General features: G+C 56.4%; 1 protein-coding gene across 1 annotated transcript; it reads right to left on the bottom strand.

Moving 5' to 3' along the window:
- Positions 1–8,633: 8,633 nt before the first annotated feature.
- On the bottom strand, positions 8,634–10,487 carry TNFSF9 (TNF superfamily member 9). The gene is made up of 3 exons (XM_040990228.1): positions 10,215–10,487; positions 9,915–9,945; positions 8,634–9,426 (listed from the first exon to the last, which is right to left on the bottom strand). The coding sequence occupies exons 1-3, from the start codon at positions 10,485–10,487 to the stop codon at positions 8,960–8,962; spliced, it is 771 nt and encodes a 256-aa protein (XP_040846162.1). The 3' UTR covers positions 8,634–8,959.
- Positions 10,488–20,741: the final 10,254 nt, after the last annotated feature.

Raw genomic sequence — 20,741 nt, 5'->3', positions numbered from 1 at the left:
GCTGCTTGGCTGCTCCTGAGAGCTACAAGGAGCAAGATCCTGGGGCAGGTGCGCCTCTGGGCCCCGTTGGACCTTGCATCCCCTATTCATCTGGGTTTCTGATCTTACTAATGCGGACTTAGGTGGCTGCACAGCTGTCAGTCAAATGCCTTCCCTTTCCTGGGACATAGGGGGATGTGGGGGGCGGATGAAGTCACATAGCCTCACCCCCTTAGGGCCCTGAAGAGCCCGTGTTGGGGGGCGTGGAGCAAAGGGAGGGGGTCGCTCTTTTTCTCTTTTTTTCTCTCCTCTCCCTACAGAAGGACTCATACAGAGACTCACGGTTCCCTTGCCTGGCCTCTGTGCCTGACGATGGCTCTGAGCTGTACCTGCCACCCTCTGAATCAACCTTACCACCGTCGGAAGCCTGTGCTGACAATGTTGGGTTTTTTTGTTTTTTTGGGTTTTTTTGGTAACAGACAAGTACCTAGGCGTCAATGGGAGGCTGTAACCTAGACCACCACGTTTTGGCGAGCCAGGTTTGGGGCGTTTTCCTGCCCGCAGGTCCCCAGAGATCACCAAGGGGGATGAGGTGGCGGTGGTCTTCGACCGCAAGAACCGCCAGGGACAGTCTGATGGAGCATGACTATTTATTGTAAAATGAGAACAACCTGCACAGACTAGGAAAGCGGAAGGCAGAAGGGCGTTCCCCGGAAGTCCTCCCACCCGACAATGTCATTGGCTAGAAGACTTGTCTATCACTCTGAACCCTCCAACCAAGTCACAGGTCACGTTCCACAGGCTGGAAGCTGTGCCTCAGGTCACGTTCACCACCTTTGGCAGGTAAGCAGGCTGTGGGTCCCATCTGACTTCTTTTTTTTTTTTTAAGATTTATTTTATTTTTATTGGAAAGGCAGATATACAGAGAGGAGGAGAAACAGAAAAAAAGATCTTCCATCCGCTGGTTCATTCCCCAAGTAACCACAATGGCCGAGCTGAGCCGATCCAAAGCCGATTTGAAGCCAGGAGCCAGGAGCCTCTTCCGGGTCTCCCATGCGGGTGCAGGGTCCCAAGGCTCTGGGCCGTCCTCCACTGCTTTCCCAGGCCACAGGCAGGGAGCTGGGTGGGAAGTGGAGCAGCCGGGATTAGAACCGGTGCCCCTAGGAGATGTCCGTGTCACAAACTGTGGTGACCAGGGATTCCCAGAGGATCTGGTTGAAACCACTCACACACCGGAATCAATCTTAGCACTGTCGTTTGCTTACTGTTTCTCCAAGGCCTTGGAGCTGCGCTACAGAAAGTCCTTAACCTCCTTAACGCAAAATGCACCGACCGTCTTTGTGGTGCTCACACAGATGTACCACCCTCCACACGCTGGACTTGATTGTAGGGCCCGGCACAGTAGCCTAATGACTAAAGTCTTCACCTTGCATGCACCGGAATCCCATATGGGTGCAGGTTCTAATCCCAGTGGCCCCGCTTCCCATCTAGCTTCCTGCCTGTAGCCATTGAGAGAGTGTACCAGTAGTTGGAAGGCTTCTGTCTCTCCCTCTTTCTCTCCCCCTCCTATATCTGTGTGTGTGTAACTGTCTTTCAAATAAAAAGAAATCTTTAAAAATGCCATCACCTGTGGGCCCAGCAGGGGAACAGTGGACACCACCCTCTTGGGTTGCCACTCTGACTGGTGAGCATGAAAACCAGGACTGGGGCAGGCATGGCACCTGTCGGCAGGTGTGTGGGCTGGATAGTCGGGCTGGTTGGGTTGAACTAGGCTTCAACGCCCATTGACACGTATGAGAGCTGAATGGGTGGTGGGACAGGCTAGACCAGAGACTGATGTGATATGGAATCAAGTCAGGACAAGGGTCTGAAGTGCATGGAACATGGTCCATCTGGAAGCCCAAAGAGGTTGGATTATTCTTCAGCTGGGCATTGGGCAAGACTGCCAGACAGGAAAAGTTTCTTTGGGGGACCACTAGGATACAACATTGCAAAGATAAAGATCTCGCATTTGTTGGCTCATCCCCACCACCACCACCACCACCAAAGGGCTGCAATGGCCAGACTGGAACCAGGAACCTGGCACTGGGGTCTGGTACGTGGGGAGCAGGAGCTCCCCCCCCCCGCCCCCCCCCCCACCAACCGGGCAGCCCACCATGTGTTTGTGCCTTTCCTGGGAGACAGATGGGAAGTGGAGCAGCTGGGACTCGAATTAGAGACCTCCTTATGGATGCAAGCCACAGCTGAATGCTTTCCCTGTGAGCGCGTCCTGATGTCCAGCTGTCAAGACCTTGTGGGTCTAAGCCCACAGTTGTTCAGAATCATGGATGCTGACCAATCCGCGCGAGCCTGGTGTGCGTCCCGCTGTCCATGGTTCTGAAGTGTCCCCTGCCAGGAGCCTGGAGCTCGCCTCATAGATTCCCAGCAGCTGGGTGGCTTAAAGTGCCTGTGGACCAGCAGTCCTATGGCTGGAGGACCAAGCATTCTGTTTCCACACCCAAGCTCAGCCAGGGGTCACGCCGAGCTGTGGAAGGTGTCTGGGGTCTTTTCCAGGAGGCTCTGAGCATCTTCAAAGCCAGCTGGGGAAAAAGTCCAAGTTCTTCTAAGCTCTGAATCGCGGGCTTTTGGCTTCCACCTCTCCGCCTGGAAACTGCCCACTGATAAAGCTGGCAAAATGAGCTCTTGTGTGAGTGGCCTCTGTCTCCGACAGGAGCAGCTTGTTCAAAATACTTAGTCACGGGGTCGGCGTTGTGGCTAACCCTTGTCCTGCAAGGACCGGCTGCCCATGTAGGCACCAGTTCAAGTCCTGCCTGTTCCATGTCCCATCCGCTTTCCTGATGATGAACTGGGGAAAGCAGTGGACAACAGTCCAAGTGCTTGGACCCCTGTGCCCACAAGGGAGACCCAAGTTCCTGGCTTCGAGACTGGTACAGCTCCAGCTGTTGTAGCCATTTGGAGAGTGAACCAGTGGATGGAAACCCGTTTGCTAGTTTTAATAGTTGTTGGATTGAGCCTGGCATGGTAGCCAAGTGGATAAAGTCCTCGCCTTGCATGTGCCAGGATTCCATACGGGCACAGGTTCTAATCCCCACGTCCCTACTTCCCATCCAGCTCCCTGCCTGTGGCCTGGGAAAGCAGTGGAGGATGGCCCAAAGCCTTGGGACCCTGCACCTGCTTGGAAGACCCGGAAGAGGCTCCTGGTTCCTGGCTTCGTTGTGGCCGCTTGAGTAAGTTAACAGACAGAGGATCTTCCTCTCTATCTCTCCTCCTCTCTATATATCTGACTTTCCAATTAAAATAAAATAGCGGTTGGGTCTTATTCATCATGAGATTTTAAAAAAGGAAACAAAAATGAAAAAAAAAAAAAGGAAGCAAAGAGGGCCTAGCTTGGTAGCCTAGTGGCTAAATCCTTGCCTTGCATGCACCGGCTCCTATAGGGGCGCCTGTTCCTATCCTGACCGTTCCACTTTCCATCCAGCTCCCTGCCTATGGCCTGGGAAAGCAATGGAGGACGGCCCAAAGCCTTGGGACCCTGCATCTGTGTGGGAGACCCAGAAGAAACTCCTGGCTCCTGATCAGCTCAGCTCTGGCAAATGCAGCCACAAGAAGAGGGGGACTGGCATGGTGGCACAGTGGGTTAAGGCATTGTAGCAGGTGCCCCTGCATCCCACATCAGAGTTGGAATCCAGTCTGATCTGGTTTCCTGCTAATGTTTAGAGGCAGCAGATTGGGGCAAACACTTGACTCTTCGCCTCTCTGCCACCACACACACACATACACCGTAGGAGCCCCCATGGCGCCCCTGGTTCCCAGCTACTGCCCGGTGCAAACATTTGAGCATTGAATATTGACTCAATGGGTGGAAGAGTTCTTGGAAGAGAGTACGAATTAGCAAGGGAATTGGCAAGAAGAGCTGTGCCTAAGACTATTGTTACGCTGTTAGCTTTCTGTTTCTGTTTGATTTGTAAGCGGCTGCTGGGAGCCGTGTGGTTCACGCTTTGAGTCACCGCGCCATGTCACTCGCCCCACGTTCCATAACCGACGATCCTCGTGCAGGTCTCCTTGCTCCCAGCAGAGGCAAACCTGCATTGACTTTTACGGCACAAGGCTCATGATCCCATCCTTCACCGTGGCCGCAGCTCCAAGGTCTGCCCGTGAGGGGACACACAGGCGCCATGAAGTCTGCCCGCACTGGGAGATGCATCCAGCAAGGGGGGAGGCGGCCACGATGGCCACCTGTGCCACCCACAAGCCTCAGACACGTTGGAGTAACAGAAGCCAAACATTTTGCTTATTAATACCAAAAGTTTAATAGGGTCAAAGGGCCCGGCACCATAGCCTAGGGGATAAAATCTTTGCCTTACATTCACTGGGATCCCATATGGGCACCAGTTCAGATCCCGGCTGCTCCACTTCCCATCTAGCTCCCTGCCTGTGGCCTGGGAAAGCAGTCGAGGACGGCCCAAAGCCTTGGGACCCTGCACCTGCATGGGAGACCCGGAAGAGGCTCCTGGCTTCGGATCAGCTCAGCTCTGGTCATTGTAGCCACTTGGGGAGTGAATCAGTGGATGGAAAATTTTTCTCTCTGCTTCTCCTTCTCTCTATAAATTTTCCTTATCGATAAAAAATAAATGAATGTTTCATGCGTAGATACAATCCTTGATCGGATTGGATAGGGGACAAGGCTGGCTGAGCCGAACCTTGCTATTCCCAGATGGCGGCCTTCCGTTGAGTTTTCTCGTTCACACAATTTATTCCACATACACCAGCAGAGGTGTTCAACGCCTCCCCTCTCTCCTCCCTCACTGCCGGGTGCCTCCTGCTTTTCTGCAGAGCCAAGCTTCCCTTGGCTGTGTTCCTGAGCAAACACACACCCCAGACCCTGCACGTGTCAGCAGATCTGACCATGCTTCCGGCCCCTGCCTTCACACCAACCCAGCTCCAGCCATGACGGCCCGCTGGGGAATGAGCCAATGGAAGAGATCTCTCTCTTTCTCTCTCTCTCTCTCTGTTTCTCCTCTCTCCACCTATTGTCAAATAAAAACATGCCATTTTAAGACAGAGATGTAGATTTCTCAACATCCTATGCCCATTGGTCGATCTAACGGCACATGGGTGGCAAGGGCGGGGGGAGGTGGTCCAGATGGGACAGCTGGGCCCCCACCTCGAAGCTCTCATCCCCATGAACGTACCCAAGGTTTCCTGTCGTCTGTCAAATGCGCTCACACCGCACCGTGAGGTTCCTAGAACCACACCGATCTGTGGTTTCCTCGGGTTTTGCTTGTGAACAATCTTTGTCTCATCTGACTCATCTTTGATGAAACGGCCAGAAAGGGGAGCCTCGTGGAGGTGGGTGTGGGGAGAGAGGAAGAGAAGGAGGAAGACAATATGGAAAGAGAGAGATGATATTGAGAGAGAGAGAGTCAGGTGGACTAGATGGAGACGGAGATAAGGCAAAATGGGGCAAGATGTTCCTGTTCAGGGAATCTTCATAAAAGATGCCAGGACACTTCCAAAAACTCCTAGGGAAAAAAATATATATGTCACATGGAATGATCAGTTTAGGTGCTGCGGGCTGCTTCAGAACCGGCTCCCTGTCCAGCTGGCTGGCAGAGCAACAGAGGATGGTCCCTGTGTGGGAGACCCGGATGGAGGGCCAGGCTCCAGGCTCAGCCTACACCACTGCAACGCGATGGGGGTCAATCAGCAGATGGAATGTCTCTCTCCCTCTCTCTTTCTCAGTCTCTCTCATCAATTAAATGAATAAAATTTTTTTAAAAAAACTTTAAAAAAAAAGATTTATTTATTTATTTATTTATTTATTATTGGGAAGGCAGAGAGGAGGAAAGACAGAAAGATCTTCCATCCGCTGGTTCACTCCCCTAGTGACCACAATGGCCAGAACTGAGCCCATCCAAAGCCAGGAGCCTGGAGCTTCTTCCGGGTCTCCCACACGGGTGCAAAGTCCCAAGGGTTTTGGGTCATCCTCGACTGCTTTCCCAGAAAACAAGCAGGGAGCTGGATGGGAAGCAGGGCTGCTGGGATTAGAACCAGCACCCATATGGGACCCCAGTGCATTCAAGGCAAGGACTTGAGCCACTAGGCCACCGCACCGAACCCAAACTAGCATTCTAACACGGGATGTGGGCATTGCTGTGACTCCACCCATGGCACCCAATGCTGGCACCTAGAGAAACTTCTCCAACATTGATGTGTTGGAAAGACAGACACGGTGAGCTCTCTTCGGCTGGCTCATCCCACAAACACCAGGACGGAGTGGGGCCAAAGCTGAGAGCTGGAAGCCTCTTCCAGATGTCGCAGTGGCAGGGACCGAACTCCCGGATTCTGCTCAGGCTCTTGTTTCAGCAGGTAGCTAGAGTCAGAAGCCAAAGGCAGGTGTCAGACGCAGGAAGCCTTCATTACGAAGTATCTTCACCACCAAACCATCACCAGGATCCCTGGAACAAGCTCGGTTTCGTGGCGGTCACAGTGTGACGGCAGCAGGCAGGAGACACCTCCAGGTTGAATCCGCGAGCATTCATTTTCTCCATCACGTACTGGAAGCCGGGTAAGGAACATCCCGTGGCCTTGGAGCATTGCCAGTTACTGAAATGCTAGAGGCACAACCCGGCTGCAAAGAGACGCGTGGTAAAAAACCGCCGTGCAATATTTCCACCACGCAGGCGCAATGCCAGCAAGTGTCCCACATCCCCTCCCTGCCCCCACCCCAGCACATGCTCACACAGCAGAATGGACCATCTCAGAGCCAGAGCTGTTTCTAGATGTCACCTCAGGTGACCACGCTGGGTTCCAGACTGAATGCTGGCTCCGCTGCCCGTGGAATCATAAAAGTTAGAAACAGTTTCTCGTCCGGTTCGGTCAAGGTCACTTCCAGCTGTTGCCTATGGCTGTGTTGGGCAGAATCCTTGGGCTCCCTGAAGTATGTGTGGGGTGATGGCTGTGGTCTCCGTGGGATTCAGGTGTGAGCCGGAGGACAAGCACAGTGCCGCACGGCCCTTGTGGTTAGAATGCCCCCAGCCCACACTGTAGTGTCCGAATTGGAATCCCGCAGCCAGCTCCCTGCCCGTGCACACCCTGGGGATGGCTCAAGTACTTGGGTCCCTGCCACCCACAGGGGAGACCTGGTAGCGAAAACCTGTGCTAACTCCACCTCCAGGATCCCATGTGGGCATCAGTTTGTGTCCTGGCTGCTCCACTTCCCATCCAGCTCCCTGCTTGTGGCCTGGGAAAGCAGTGGAGGACGGCCCAAAGCCTTGGGACCCTCCTGCACCCATGTGGGAGACCTGGAAGAGAATCCAGGCTCCTGGCTTCAGCCAGCTCAGCTCTAGCTATTGTGGCTTCTTGCAGAGTGAAACAGAGGATGGAAGATCTTCGTCTCTGTCTCTCCTTCCCTCTGTAAATCTGCCTTTTCAAGAAAAATAAATAAATCTGAAATAAGAAACGTTTAAGGGCACTCCGGGCTCCCGTGGTGCTGCAGAGACCCGTCACTTGCTCTCAGCCCTGCCACCTGCCTGCCAGCTTGGGCAGCCTGCAGGTGCCCATCGCCTGTGGTACAGCCAGCATCGTGGCTGTAACAACCTGAGCCCAGCCCCCAATTCCCTTCCCCTCCCCCCATCAACCAGCAATACGAAGGGGGTCTCCCAAAGCGTATGGACACACACCCCAGGAAAACAACACCCTAAGATTCAAATGGTGCTACACCAAAGCCAGCCTGTCCATTCATCTGTTCACCAGCTTTATGGAATCTGTGCATATCCTCCGGGACCCTTGGCTCCCTCTTGAGGTCACCTAGTCATGCCATAAAGTTGCAGATGCTAATATATTTGAAGATTTTATTTTTATTGGAATGTCAGATACACAGGGAGAAGGAGAGCCAAAAGATCTTCGATCCACTGATTCACTCCCCAAGTGTCAACAACAGCCGCAGCCGAGCCAATCTGAAGCCAGGAGCCAGGAGCCTCTTCCGGGTCTCCCACACGGTGCAGGGTCCCAAGGCTTTGGGCCTTCCTCCACTGCTTTCCCAGGCCACAGGCAGGGAGCTGGATGGGAAGTGGTGACACCAGGACACAAACAGGCACCTATATAGGATCCCAGAGTGTGCAAGGCCAGGACTTTATCCACTAGGCTATAGCACCAGGCCCTACAGACTTTCTTGCCCACTTTCATGCTCGCTACAAGGCCACCATGCACTTTTTTCCCCCCTTCTGTTTATTTATTTACACATTCTGTCTACTTGCAAGGTTCCTTAAGAGAGACAAAAATCTTCTATCCTCTACATCAAGCCCCAAATGCCCGGAGAGCTGGGGCTGGGCCAGGCTGAAGCCAAAGCCAAATCCTCCTACCAGGTGTCGCCCGTAGGTGGCAGGGACCCAAGCATGTGAGCCCTCACCCGCTACCTTTTAGGGTGCGCGTGCCCAGGGAGCTGAACTCCAAAGCAGGGTTCCAAAGCAATGGTTTAACCTGAAGTCCGCGCTGGGCTGGGGTCTGGGGTTTGAGTTACCCGCCGGGTTCTCTGCATTTCCGAGGGTGCCAGACCCACAGGGTCCAATAATACCCACCAGCAGCAAGGCTCTGTGAAGCCCCCTGCCAACTGCCCCATGAACCAACAGGCAGGAGGACTCTGGGAACAAATCTTTATTTCTCACATCTTCACATAAATAAGACTCTCTTGGCACACGGCAGATGCTCAATAAATAGACATACAGTACGATGGGTTGAATATTATATAAAGTAGACGGCGTGAGCTTCAGGCTCAGCATAAATAACCAGTAGTCCGACTGGGGGTGGGGGGGGGCAGGAGTGGCTGGGAGTTTCTGGAGGAGGAGGAGAAGCCAGCAGCGGTGACCCCTGCCCCCAGCCCCATGAGGTAGAGCAGCAGGGCCCAGTACCAGGGCCAGGACCCAGACAGGGAAGGGCCGCGGCCCAGTCCAGGTCGTCCGTCCGTCTGTCCGTCCGTGGGCTAGTGTGAAGCTAGTCGCCCTGAAACCTCAGGGGTCACTCGGAAGAGACCCAGGAGTGTGGCGCCCTGGACCAGCTGCCAGGCGGGGTGCGCCTCGGCCGTGGCGCGCAGGTGGACGCTGAGGCGCTGACCAGCACCCAGAGGCAGCAAACGGCCCTTGAAACCCACGGCTGAATCGGGGCCTTTCTCCCCGCAAGCCGGGGGCAGGTGCACCTCGGTGGCCAGTGCGGAGGCGGAGGAGGCTTCGCTGAAGCGCGGTGGCTGCAGGTGCAGCGAGAGAGCCACGACGCCCGAGCCTTGGCGAGCCACCACGCGCTGCAGCTCCAGGTGCAGAAACACATAGTAGACGCCGGCCTGGGCCACCACCACCTCCCGTGCGTCCTCATCGTAGCTCACGCCCCGGGACAGGGCCACGCCGGCCAGGCCCGCCTCGCTGTGCCAGCGCACCGTCCCGTTGGTTAGCAACACTGCAGGGGGAGGGGACAGAAAGGAGAAGTTGAGTTGCGAGGGAGCGGGGAGGGGAGAGGAGGGAGAATGGGGTACCCAGGAAGGCAGGAATGGAGGGTCTGGGGTGGGGGGTCGAATTCCGTAGGGTCAGGATGAGGTGAAGGGAGAGCAGGGGAAGGGAGGGGAGGGCTTGGGCAGAGAAAGGAGGAGGGGGAGGAGGGAGAGAGGCTGTAGAACCTTCAGGAGAGGTAGGAGAGGGGAGATTGTAAACGGGGGGTGTCAAGAGGCCGAATCCCCGCGGAGGTGAGGCGTTCTGGAAGGGTGGGAGATTGGAGAGGAAGGAAGAGGACCGGGAGGAGAGCGCGGGAGGAAAGGGGTCTCCCAGGGCAGGAGTCTGTGCTGGGCTCAGAGGAGAAGCAGAGGAGGAGAAATGAGGGTTCAGGGACCTCCCCACGTCTTCCTCCCTCTTTCCAACCCGGGTTGCAGGGCGCGAGGGGCGCTCACTCACCGCTTTGGGCCACCAGCTGCGCGAACAGACCCTGCAAGGAAGAGAATGGGAAAACGCAGGTGAGCGGCGACTCGGGGAGTGGGGATCCCACCGCGCGCGCACGCCCACCCGCAAGACCCAGCTTAGCTCCCCCTCTCCCCCAACCCCAGAGGGCTTAGGGGATCCCGCGGGCATCCTACTGTGGCCACCCGCGGACTCAGTAGGAAACGAGCCAAAGACAACAGGTGCCTGTCGGGGTTGGGGTGGGGAGGGGAATCGGAGAGGAGCGCAGGAAGGAGCCGTGTTGGGGGCGCGTCTTACCGATTGCGCCGGGACGTCGGGGAGGAGGCCGGCGCGGGCGTCGGGCGCGGGTTCGGGGCCGGCTGCGGGGCCCTGGGAGGCCCAGGTGCGGGCGACGCAGGCGGCACAGGTGGCAGCGAGCAACAGCAGCGCGGTGCCCAGTGCCCAGAGCAGCGGGCGGCAGGTACGGGCCGGCGGTGTGGACGGCGGGGGTGGCCAGGCGGCCTCGGCGTCCAGAGACGCACCACCACCAGCAGCAGCAGCAGCAGCAGCGGCGGCAGGGGAGGGGTGCATGGCGGGGCACGGTGACGGTGCTGGCTGCGGAGGCCCAAGCTGCGCCCTCCTTTTATACGACTTTCCGTGACAAGGGACCCGAGCACCGCCCCTTCGGAACTTTCTCTCTCACGTCGGTTCCGCTGCTCCGCCCCGCGCGCTCCGCCCCATCAGCCCTCGGGGGCGTGGGAGGGTTGTAGGGTGTGTGGGGGGGGATCACCCGAGGCTGCAGAATCGGGGAAGGGGCTGCCCACCGCCTCGCCGAGCCCACCTGCCTTCCCTGCCCAGCTCCCAGGCTCGGCTCGCTCTGGCCTCTCTCTGTCCAGCCCTAAAGTTGTTTGTCCCTCTCGGCGCGCATTTTCTCTCCATGTCTCTTTTCGTCTCTGTCTCCCTCTCTCCAACTCTAATACTCTCTCTCACTATCTCTTCTGTCTCTCTCACTCTCTCCATCTCTCCCCTCTCTCTCTTCCCAATTCTTACTCTTAAGATTTCTCTGACACTTTCTATCTGTCCCTATCTCTCTCGGTTTCTGCGCTTCTGGCTCCTCTCTCTCTCTCTCTCTCTCTCTCTCTCTCTCTCTCTCTCGGTTTCTGCGCTTCTGGCTCGTTCTCTCTCTCTCTCCTTGGCACCCACAACCCCCACCTCTAGAACATCCCCCCCAAACCCGTGACCTCTGCCGAGATGCCAGGAACGCCCCGCCCACCAGCAGAACCCTGCCCTGACCGCCCGCCAGCCTCCCCTCTCCCCAAGTCACTGTCCACCCTTCCCTGTCCCACCCCCACCCACCCGTTCAGAGGCTTCCCGACACGACTCCCTGGAGACCCCGCGGGAGAAGGTTGGAGAATCCAGATGCAGAAAGTCCCCAGCGGCAAGCCCAAGATGAGGCCACCCCAGCCTGGGAGCCTGGAGGAGGAAAGAAATTTCCCGTTGGCCTAGGCTTGGCGGGGGTGGGGAGAGGCAGGCCAGGGGCAGCGAGGGCCCCGGAGCAGACAAAAAAAAGGAAGCTCCCCCCAGTTCTCAGGGTGGAAGGAGAGGCCTGGCTGGGGAAAGCCCTGGGCTGGAGGGTCCCCCTCCCCCCTGTCCCCCGGCAGCAGGCCTTGCGATGGGAGGGAGGGGGGCTGACTCAGCAAAAACCCTGTATTCTGGGATTCCCTGGGAGTGACTGTCAGAAGCAGCCAGAACCAGATGCTGCTGACCGGATGGAAATGCCACAAAGTGTAGAAGGCTTCCTTCCCGGCAGCCTCAAGGAGGCTCCCCAAGCCCAGCCTCTCCCGCCAGCAGAGGTCGGGCCAAACCCTCTAGAAAAATCCCATTGCCCATCTGACTTGCTGGGCTTTGTCTCGAATGTTCTCTCCCCAGACATTCCCTCCCCCCCCACACACACACACCTGCCAGGGTGAACCCCACACACTAACTCTCAGTATGTCGTAGATGGTGGCCAAGACAGCGTTTGCTAAAAGTGACTCGCAGAACGGCAGTGGCGTGCTAAGGTGGCCCCTGGGATGCCACGTCCCACGTTAAAATTGTCAGCTTAAGTCCCCTGGCTGCTCCGCTTGCCAGCTGGCTCCCTGCTTGTGCAAGGTGGCGGAGATGGCCCAAGCCGTGGACCTGGGTGGATTTCCTGGCTCCCAGCTACTGCCAACACTTGGGGAGACAGAACATCTTTGCATATGTATGTATGCCATTTCTCTTTCTGCTTGCCTGTCAAATACATAGATCTTAGTAAAAAAAAAAAAAAAAAAAAAGACAGTACTGGGGGAGAGGGGATGACCATGATGGATGGCAGGATTTTTACAGGGCTTTAAAAAGATTTATTTATTTTTATTGGGAAGGCAGATTTACAAAGAGAAGGAGAGACAGAGAGAAAGATCTTCCGTCTGCTGGTTCACTCCCCAAATGGCTGCAATGGCCAGAGCTGAGCCAATCTAAAGCCAGGAGCCAGGAGCTTCTTCCAGGTCTCCCACGTGCAGGTACAGGGTCCCAAGGCTTTGGGCCGTCCTCCACTGCTTTCCCAAGCCACAAGCAGGGAGCTGGATGGAAAGTGGAACATCCAGGACAGGAACTGGAGCCCCTATGGGAAGTTGGTGCTAACAGGCAGAGGCTTAGCCTGTTGAGCAATGGTGCCAGCTTTTACATAGGGCTCGAGAAGAGATAGCATCAATTAAATGAATCAACCAACTTAGAGCAAGAGAGAGCTTCCATCTGCTGATTCACTGCCCAAATACCCACAACAGCCAGGGCTGGGCCCAGGGGGGGAAACCGGCTACTCCTTCTGGGTCTCCCACGTGGATAACAGGAACCCAAGGGCCTGAGCCATCCCTGCTGCCTCGCAGAGCAGCACCCCGATGAGGGGCGTGCAAGCCACCCAGCTATGAACACCTGCTGCTCTGCAGGTGCAAGTAATCTAGGCTGACTTCCTGGAGGAGGTGCCTGCTCACTTGACTGAAGACCCAGAACAGGATGTCGGCGAGGGGCGGGTCCCCTCGAATCCCTCCTCAGGAGGGAACTCGGTGGGGAGTGGAGGGCAAGTTTACCAGCTCCCCGCTAAGCCCAAAAGTGCGGTTTCTGTGTTGTTATGGTGGGGAGGGAGGGAGGCGGGGCTGTCTAGCTCAGATGTCCCAACCACAGCCCTGGCGCGTCATGGCACTCCTACTGTGGCCAGAGCCCCTCGCACCCCAGTGGCTGGCTGCCCAACACGTTCGCATCCACCCCCTGCAGCAGACGTATGTAAGGCCCAAGGTCAATCCATCGGGGTGAGACAGGTGGGTCTCAGTCGGGAAGAGCGTGTGGCAGGCCCCCCAGCCACCCAGAACAGCAGGGGATGGTTCAAATCCTTAGGTCCCCCCACCCGTGTGGGAGACCCCTGCTGGAGCTCCTGGCTCCTGGTTTACACCTGCCAAAACGTCTGCGAATTTGATTTCCAGGAATTGAAGTCGCCCCAGATGAGCAGATATTCTTTTTAAGATTTTATTTATTTGAAAGACAGAGATTTTTTTTTTTTTTTCTATCCACTGATTCCACTCTCAAATGCTCACAACAGCCAGGGCTGTGCCTGGCGAAGGGCAGGAGCCAGGGGCTGCCTTCCAATCTTCCATCTTCCCCCCTGCTTTCTCTCCCCCTCCCCCCCTCCGCCAGGCACATCAGCAGGAGGCTGGACAGGAAACAGAGGAGCCAGTTTTGAACTCTGAGCTACAGGAGTTGCACCCTCTCTGAGCCACAAAGCCCATCCCAGCATTGACACTGAGCCATAGGCTGAGTTCTCCGTCTCCACCCGGGCAGGGGCAGAGCCGGGGTTTGCTCAAAGCATGGCTGGGGGAGGGAAGGCAGGAATGCCGGGCGCTGTGGGCGGCCCCCACCCACACCTGCTGAAGGTGGGAGAGAGCTAGAGAAGGGATTGACACCATCAGAAGCAGCTCCTCAGCCACGTGGCCGGAAACAGTACCCTCGCAGCTGGTACAACTTCCGAGGCATGTGTGCCAAGCCACGTGGCATCGACAAGCTTGCTCGATAACTCCAGGACTACATGCGGCTAAAGTGAGGGCGTGGACCCAAAAACCTAGGTGCACGTAGGTATTCATTCCAGGTGAGAAAGCCAAGACACGTGGCTTCCCATCCTAGCTCTACCTCCTGCCTGGTGAGGGTAGGGGGGCAGGGGGTAAGGATGCCTCTAGTTACTTGGTTTTCCCATCTGTGAAATGGGTCAAATGCCAGTGGCCGCCACCTCATAAGACCATCATGCAACATCAGGCAGCTGGTGGTTGGCGGGAGGGGATGTGGAAAGATACTGTTGCCTGACCTGGCCTGGTCTGCCCCCATTTCCAGCTCATGCTGGTGGGTTCTACAGCCTACCCCAATCCAGTCAGACCCAATCCAGTCCCAATATGAATTGGCTGGTGTTGCACTCTGACCTGTGGATGTTATGAACTGGCCAAACCTGGCCCCGCCCCCCCCCAGACCTGACCCACATATATCATGGCAATTACTATAACCATGGTATAGGAAGGCTAAGCCTCCATTTGTAGCACCAACATCCCCTAGGGCGGACCACTCGCAGTCCAGCTCCCTGCTCAGGCACCTGGGAGGGCAGAAGAAAATGACCCCCAAGAACTCAGGCCCCTGCACTGGCGGGGGCGGGGTCGTCCAGGCTCCTGGCTTTACCAGTCCTAACCAATGCAGCCACTGGAGGAGTGAACCAGCAGATGATAGATCTAAGAGGGAACAGAGGGGCGCATGCAAGGTGCCAGAGGCGGTGGACGGGGGGGTGGGGGTTGGGGGTCAGTTTGTAGAAAAGTGTTTCCAGCGAAGACCGGTGAGTGCAGGCGGGGAGGGCGGGGAGAGTGTGACGCCTTTACTGGATTCGACTTTTTCTGCTTGCACTTTCCACCCGTTGGTTTGCTTGCTTTTTTTTTTAACAGTAAACACAACACCGTGACCCAGGAGGCGTGTGTGCTCAAAGAGAAACCAGTGGCAGGGCTGTTTGGAAGAAGGGAACTTCAGCGCCTGTGACATCAAAGACGGGGAGGGGCTCCCCCAGCGGAAGCCCCAGGGGACCCGGGAACCCCTCTGAGGAGGCAGGGGGAGCCTCGGAGAGCATCTCCTGCAGGGTCGCTACCACACACACACACACACACACACACACACACACACACACACAGTCACGACAGCCCCCTTTGGGACACAGGGGTGGAGTGGGGGCACCGAGCACAGAGCACACAGCACCAGGCAGTGCAGGCAGGGGCACCCGCGGCAGCCTGAGATGGGCTACCAGAGATGTCAAGCAGACACCCAGACCCACGCAGTTCAAGCCCACGCAGGGGATCGATCACACGTGAGCCACACGGTTGATGCATGTACACAGTTACACAGAGATATGGAGAGACACACAGTTCAAAACACACACCCCAGGCACTGAAGACCAGTCACCACACAGCCACCCAAAGACCACCCATCACACAGCCGCCCAAAGACCACCCATCACACAGCCGCCCGAAGACCACCCATCACACAGCCGCCCAAAGACCACCCATCACACAGCCGCCCGAAGACCACCCATCACACCTGCTGGAGACCTGCTCCGGCTGACTCGAAAGCTTGCAAAGGATGCGTGGATCGGCGAGAGGATAAGAAGAGATAAGGAGAGGCAGAGGAGGCATGGACCATCACGGCATGAAGCTGATAATGGACAACTCAGAAAAGCTGCCTGCTTTGTTTATACACAAATCTTCACAAGCTTTTGCACAACATCCAATTGCTTCATTTTTACTTCATTACAAAATCAATCCTAAAAGACATTACTACTATTTTACTTTAGAGAAAATATTTTCAGCAAGCTATTACTCATTCAAACCTGCAGTGACCTGGCAGAAGCCAGGAGCTCCACGGTTGGCAGCACATGCGGTTACATAGTGACAAGTGGTTTACTGATATCCAAAATCAACTTTTACTAAACACAAACTAACTAATATTGCTTAAAAGATTAGGAGTACAGTTAAAAGATCATAAATGAAAGGAATTTATAAAATCATATGACATAGATTCTTTGCCAAATCTTATAATCAAACCATGCGTCACCCAGTGCTGATTCAATGGTTTCTGTTCTTAGTGTTGATTTAATTGTTTTTTTGTTCTTTTGTTAAAAGGCAGTGAAAGGGATCAAGGCAACTCAGCCAACCTACAAACAGAGGGCCTGTGCAAGAAAGTTCCTTTTATCTTTATCAACTGTTTTCTTTCCCTAAATACTAGTGCCGATATATGATAGATGTTTTTATAAACTGTTTTTCTTTCCCTATCTATAAGTGCCAGTATAAGGTTGAGATTTTAAGCCATTTTTTGGGGGGAGGTTCACATTTGCTTCCCTTTAGAAGATGCCCCATATACTTTCTGCTTCCCATGGTGAGAAACCAAGATGCGTCATACCGTTTGTTGGAACAGTTCGAGGCGCCTGGTAAACAAACTCTTTGTACCTCCATGATTGCCATCTGTTCCAAGATATTATCAAGCCGTTTCTTAAGGAAAACATTACTTATATTAGGGCAAACTTCAGGACAAAGATGGGCACATAACAGGATGCTTGGAGACATTGTGGGCTCAATTTTACTATTGTATACTTTAGCTGTGTGTCATAGCCTTACGTCGCTAAAGATGCTTTTATAACATGATTGATCAGTTTGAGGTGTTACACCAGTTACAGGAATCACTTCACATTAGCAGAAAAATAACACCCTCAGGAGAATTCTGTGAAACATCAGAGAGGTGATTGAGTGTCCATACAATGGGGTGAGGCAGCGATGAGATGACCAGAGACATTCTCCCGGGCCTTGCCACGCAGCTAGAAACTCCTCGTAGCCTTGCTGACCGAGAAGCAGTGCTCATCACACACCCATGCCATGTGACCCAACTGCAAGGCTTCCCACACACACCCACCTGAAGACCACCCATCACACAGCCCACCTGAAGACCACCCATCCCACAGCCACCTGAAGACCACACATCCCACAGTCACCTGAAGACCACCCTAGAACCACACATCCAGGAGATGCAGGGCCAACTCCCAGACCACCCAGCAAGACCATCCCCCACAGTGCATCCACTCTCCAGCCGTGAGCTCACGTAGGATCCATCCTTCAAGAGGGGACAGACTGATCTGGGCTGCCCCTCCTGGGGACCCCTGAAGAGGAGGCAGACCCTGGGGACCCCTGAAGACCAGGCAGGCCCCCCTGGGCTGCCCCTCCTGGGGACTCATGAAGAGGAGGCAGACCCTGGGGACCCCTGAAGACCAGGCAGGCCCCCCTGGGCTGCCCCATCCTGGTCCCTGGGCAGTGCTGCCCAGTGTGGGTGCAGGGCGCCCTCTGGCGGACCTGGAGCCTCGGGCAGGACGGCAGGAGTGTCCCCCCCCACACACCCTATTCCCTGGGGGTCCCCGGAGCCGAGGCCAGGGAGCCGGGTGGGGGTACAGCCCTGAGCCCCTCGCTGGGCTGAGCCGCCCTGGAGACCCCGGAGACCACTTGCCCGGCATGGTTCCGGCTGCCCAGGAAGTGACCGACCACCCAGGGACGGCCCAGCTCCCCGCCGGGCTCACCTACATACACCGAGGCGGCTGCAGCCCCGTGGGGTCGGAAAAGAGGGTGGGCGCCAGCCCTGCAGACAGAAGCCCGGGCATCCCTGCCCTGGCCGCCCCTGTGGTTCCCTCGAAGCCCCGCCCACGCCCCTAGGCCACGCCCACGTCGCTGTCACTTCTAGGCCCCGCCCACTTCCTTGAGGCCTGTGTCCCAAGTCCTGCCCACTCCTAGTGCTGCCCACTGCCCTGTCACTCTCCAGGACTCCGCCCACTCCCTGTCATCACTCTCCTGGCCCCACCCACTGCCCTGTCACTCTCCAGGACTCCGCCCACTCCCTGTCATCACTCTCCTGGCCCCGCCCACTGCCCTGTCACTCTCCCGGGCCCCGCCCACTGCCCTGTCACTCTCCTGGCCCCACCCGCTGCCCTGTCACACTCCGGGCCCCGCCCACTGTCCTGTCACTCTCCGGGCCCCGCCCACTCCTCAGCCCCGCCCACTCCACTCCACACACGGACCTACAGGGTCACATTCGCAGCCACGCGGACACGGAGACCCCACACACCGAGGAACAGTCAGCCACAGACCCACTCGGAGCGACACCCACGAGGCCGCAGTGGCCCACCCTCCTGAGCTGACCCCGGGGGTGCTGAGGGGAGCTGGCCTGGGGGTGTCCACGGATGACAGCAAGCCCTGTCTGCAGAAGTAGGGGGCTGCCCACCCCTCCTCCTGGTGACACTGGAGGAATGGGAGAAGCCACCCACTCTTTTGGGATGAAGGATAGTGGCTGGTGGGAAATGGCTGCCCCTTTCCCCCTGGGAAGCAAAGACGTGAGCTTGGCTAGGACAAACACGTGGGCAGAGCTCTCCATCCGACTGAGCTCTCAACACCCTCCCAGACAAACCTGGTCAGGCGCAGGACCCGCCGCCCAGCCCCAAGGCCATGGCCAGCGCCTGCCTGTCTGTGGTCTTCCAGCACCGGGCGCCTGTCACTTGGGCAGTATGGCCATCCCTCCCGCACCCCACGGCCTGACCTTGGCCCTGCCTGCCTTGCCCATCTCCCAGGATGTCCTGTCCCCTCCCGTCCCCATACCGCCTTCAGGATGTACCCACATGATGTATCCAGCCATGAGTGCAGGCGGGAGGCGGGTCATGCACGTGGTCAGCTCAGAGAATATCCTATTGTCTGCTGCCACTCCTCTCCTCGCTCCCCACCCCAACGCACACACACCCCGTGGATGCTTGGTGCCAGTCCCGCCAGGCACAGCCTCTTCCCCGCCCTAACCCCCCCGGGGGGCTGAGTGCACCCCACAACCCCTCCCCCCAGATCTGGGAGTCTGAACGCTCATTTAGCAGGTTTTCCCATCTAGGCATCCTCTGTCTGCCTCTGCCCACAGCTGCAGAGGCTTCCTGCCAAGCCGCGGCCAAAGTCAGCTTCCAGCTGGGAGGTAGCGGAGGGGCCTGGTGCGTAACAGGTGCAGAGGGACAGGCCAGGGAGAAGAGCCAGGGGAACAGGCCGTGGGGACCCTCAGGCCCAGATCACAGAGACAGCCACGCTGCACTGCTGTGTGACACCCATAGGAGCCAGTCCAAAGCCTCTCCCCTTCCCAGTGGAGCACTTGATATTGAGGCCCCGGAGGCTGCCCCCCTCCTATCGGGGCATGACACTCATTGTTTTCTGGGAAAGTCTGTGTTTGATTTTGGTCTTAAAAGACAAGTAACAAAGTAACCACAGCATCCTGAAAGGATAAGGACCTTCCCCTCCGCCTCCCCCCCAGGAGTACAGAGAGAGGTGAAGGGCAGCTTGCACCAGTGCCTGGCTGCAGTGGAAAAGGGGGTCAGCAAGGTGGGTGAGATCCTGGACCTCATTTTCTGCACGTGAAAAGTGGGGTGTGCAGACAGCACCTGTCGTCCACAGCTGTGGGCTGGCGGAGTAGAAACACAGACCACAGTGAGGTGCTTAGCACAGGTGCTCGCCATGGATGACAAAGTACACAGAGCCCCCCACCCCCGCCTTCTCCATTCTTAGCTTGCTGAATTGCATTTAAGTCTCACACCGAGAAGTGGCCTATGGCCATGGCACAGCATGGAAACAGGAACCCTGGCCAGCGGTTCCCCCCGCCCAGCTCATGCAGCCCATCCTCCAGCTCGCCGGCTCCATCCCTCCAACATGGCTGCAAGCTTCCGGTGTGGTAGGTGACATGCCTAGTACTCACCCCACCCTGGGGTCAGGCAAGCAGGGGTGAGGGAGAAAAGGGGGGAACAGATGACTTCACCAGTCCCCTACCCCACGCTCCCGGACCTCACCGGCCTGGCCACATCCCAGGCCAGCCCACAGCCAACAGTCCCAAACCCTAGAAGGCTGCTCTGTGCCCCCAGTCCTCTCCCTCCGTGGGAACCCCAGCCCAGGGCCACTGGGAGCCCATCACTGCAAGCAACTGTGCTGAATTTAGTGGACGAGCCTGGAGCCAAATCCCACACCCCTGTGGGGTGTCTAAGCCAGGCCCTGTTGCCTCTCCCTTTCATGCTCAATTTTTTTAAGATTTTTTTTTTTTATTGGAAAGTCAGATACACGGGGAGAAGGAGTGACAAAGATCTTCCATCCGCTGGTTCACTCCCCAAGTGGTCACAATGGCCGGAGCTGAGCCAATCCAAAGCCAGGACCCAGGATTCTCTTCAGGGTCTCCCACACCGGTGCAAGGTTCCAAAGCTTCAGGCCGTCCTCCACTGCTTTCCCAGGCCACAGGCAGGGAGCTGGATGGGAAGTGGGGCATCTGGGATTAGAACTGGTGCCCATGTGGGATCCCGGAGTGTTCAAGGCGAGGACTTTAGGTGTTGGGCCATGTCGCTGGGCCCTACACAGCTGTCTTAACCCTTTCTAAAGAAGGGAAACTCATATCGGGGACCCTGGGATGGGTGGGAGACTGAGTGAGGCCTCTTCCTTTATCTCCCTCTTTGTCCCAGATACAGAAAAAAAAAAAAATGTGGAAACAATGGTCTTCCCGATTTCCCTGTGCCTTCATCAACTATGTAACAAGACTTCAACTGTGTCTCCATGAACGTGTTGCAAGAATGTTTCATTTCTGCAGGTCTTCCGGCAGAGGCTGATTGTACTGGATCCAGTTAAATGCCCTGAGGTGTCTTAAATGACACACCTATGCAGAGTAAGAAAATGCAGCCTCCAGCAGGTGTTCTTGCTTCCATCTGCTGGGTCATGCCCT

The sequence above is a fragment of the Ochotona curzoniae genome, unplaced genomic scaffold (assembly GCF_017591425.1).
Source record: "Ochotona curzoniae isolate NIBS_2020 unplaced genomic scaffold, NIBS_Ocur_1.0 contig_605, whole genome shotgun sequence".
NCBI classification, from domain to species: Eukaryota; Metazoa; Chordata; class Mammalia; order Lagomorpha; family Ochotonidae; genus Ochotona; species Ochotona curzoniae.
This window is presented reverse-complemented; position numbering and strand designations above follow the sequence as displayed.

What these genes read in the sequence shown, in the direction of transcription:
- TNFSF9 (XM_040990228.1), bottom strand. Translation starts at nt 10,487, where the DNA reads ATGCACCCCTCCCCTGCCGCCGCTGCTGCTGCTGCTGCTGCTGGTGGT. An exon ending in CCGACGTCCCGGCGCAATCG is followed by an intron (nt 9,946 to 10,214) that starts GTAAGACGCGCC and finishes TCTTCCTTGCAG; the next exon opens with GGTCTGTTCGCGCAGCTGGT. An exon ending in GCAGCTGGTGGCCCAAAGCG is followed by an intron (nt 9,427 to 9,914) that starts GTGAGTGAGCGC and finishes CTCCCCCTGCAG; the next exon opens with TGTTGCTAACCAACGGGACG.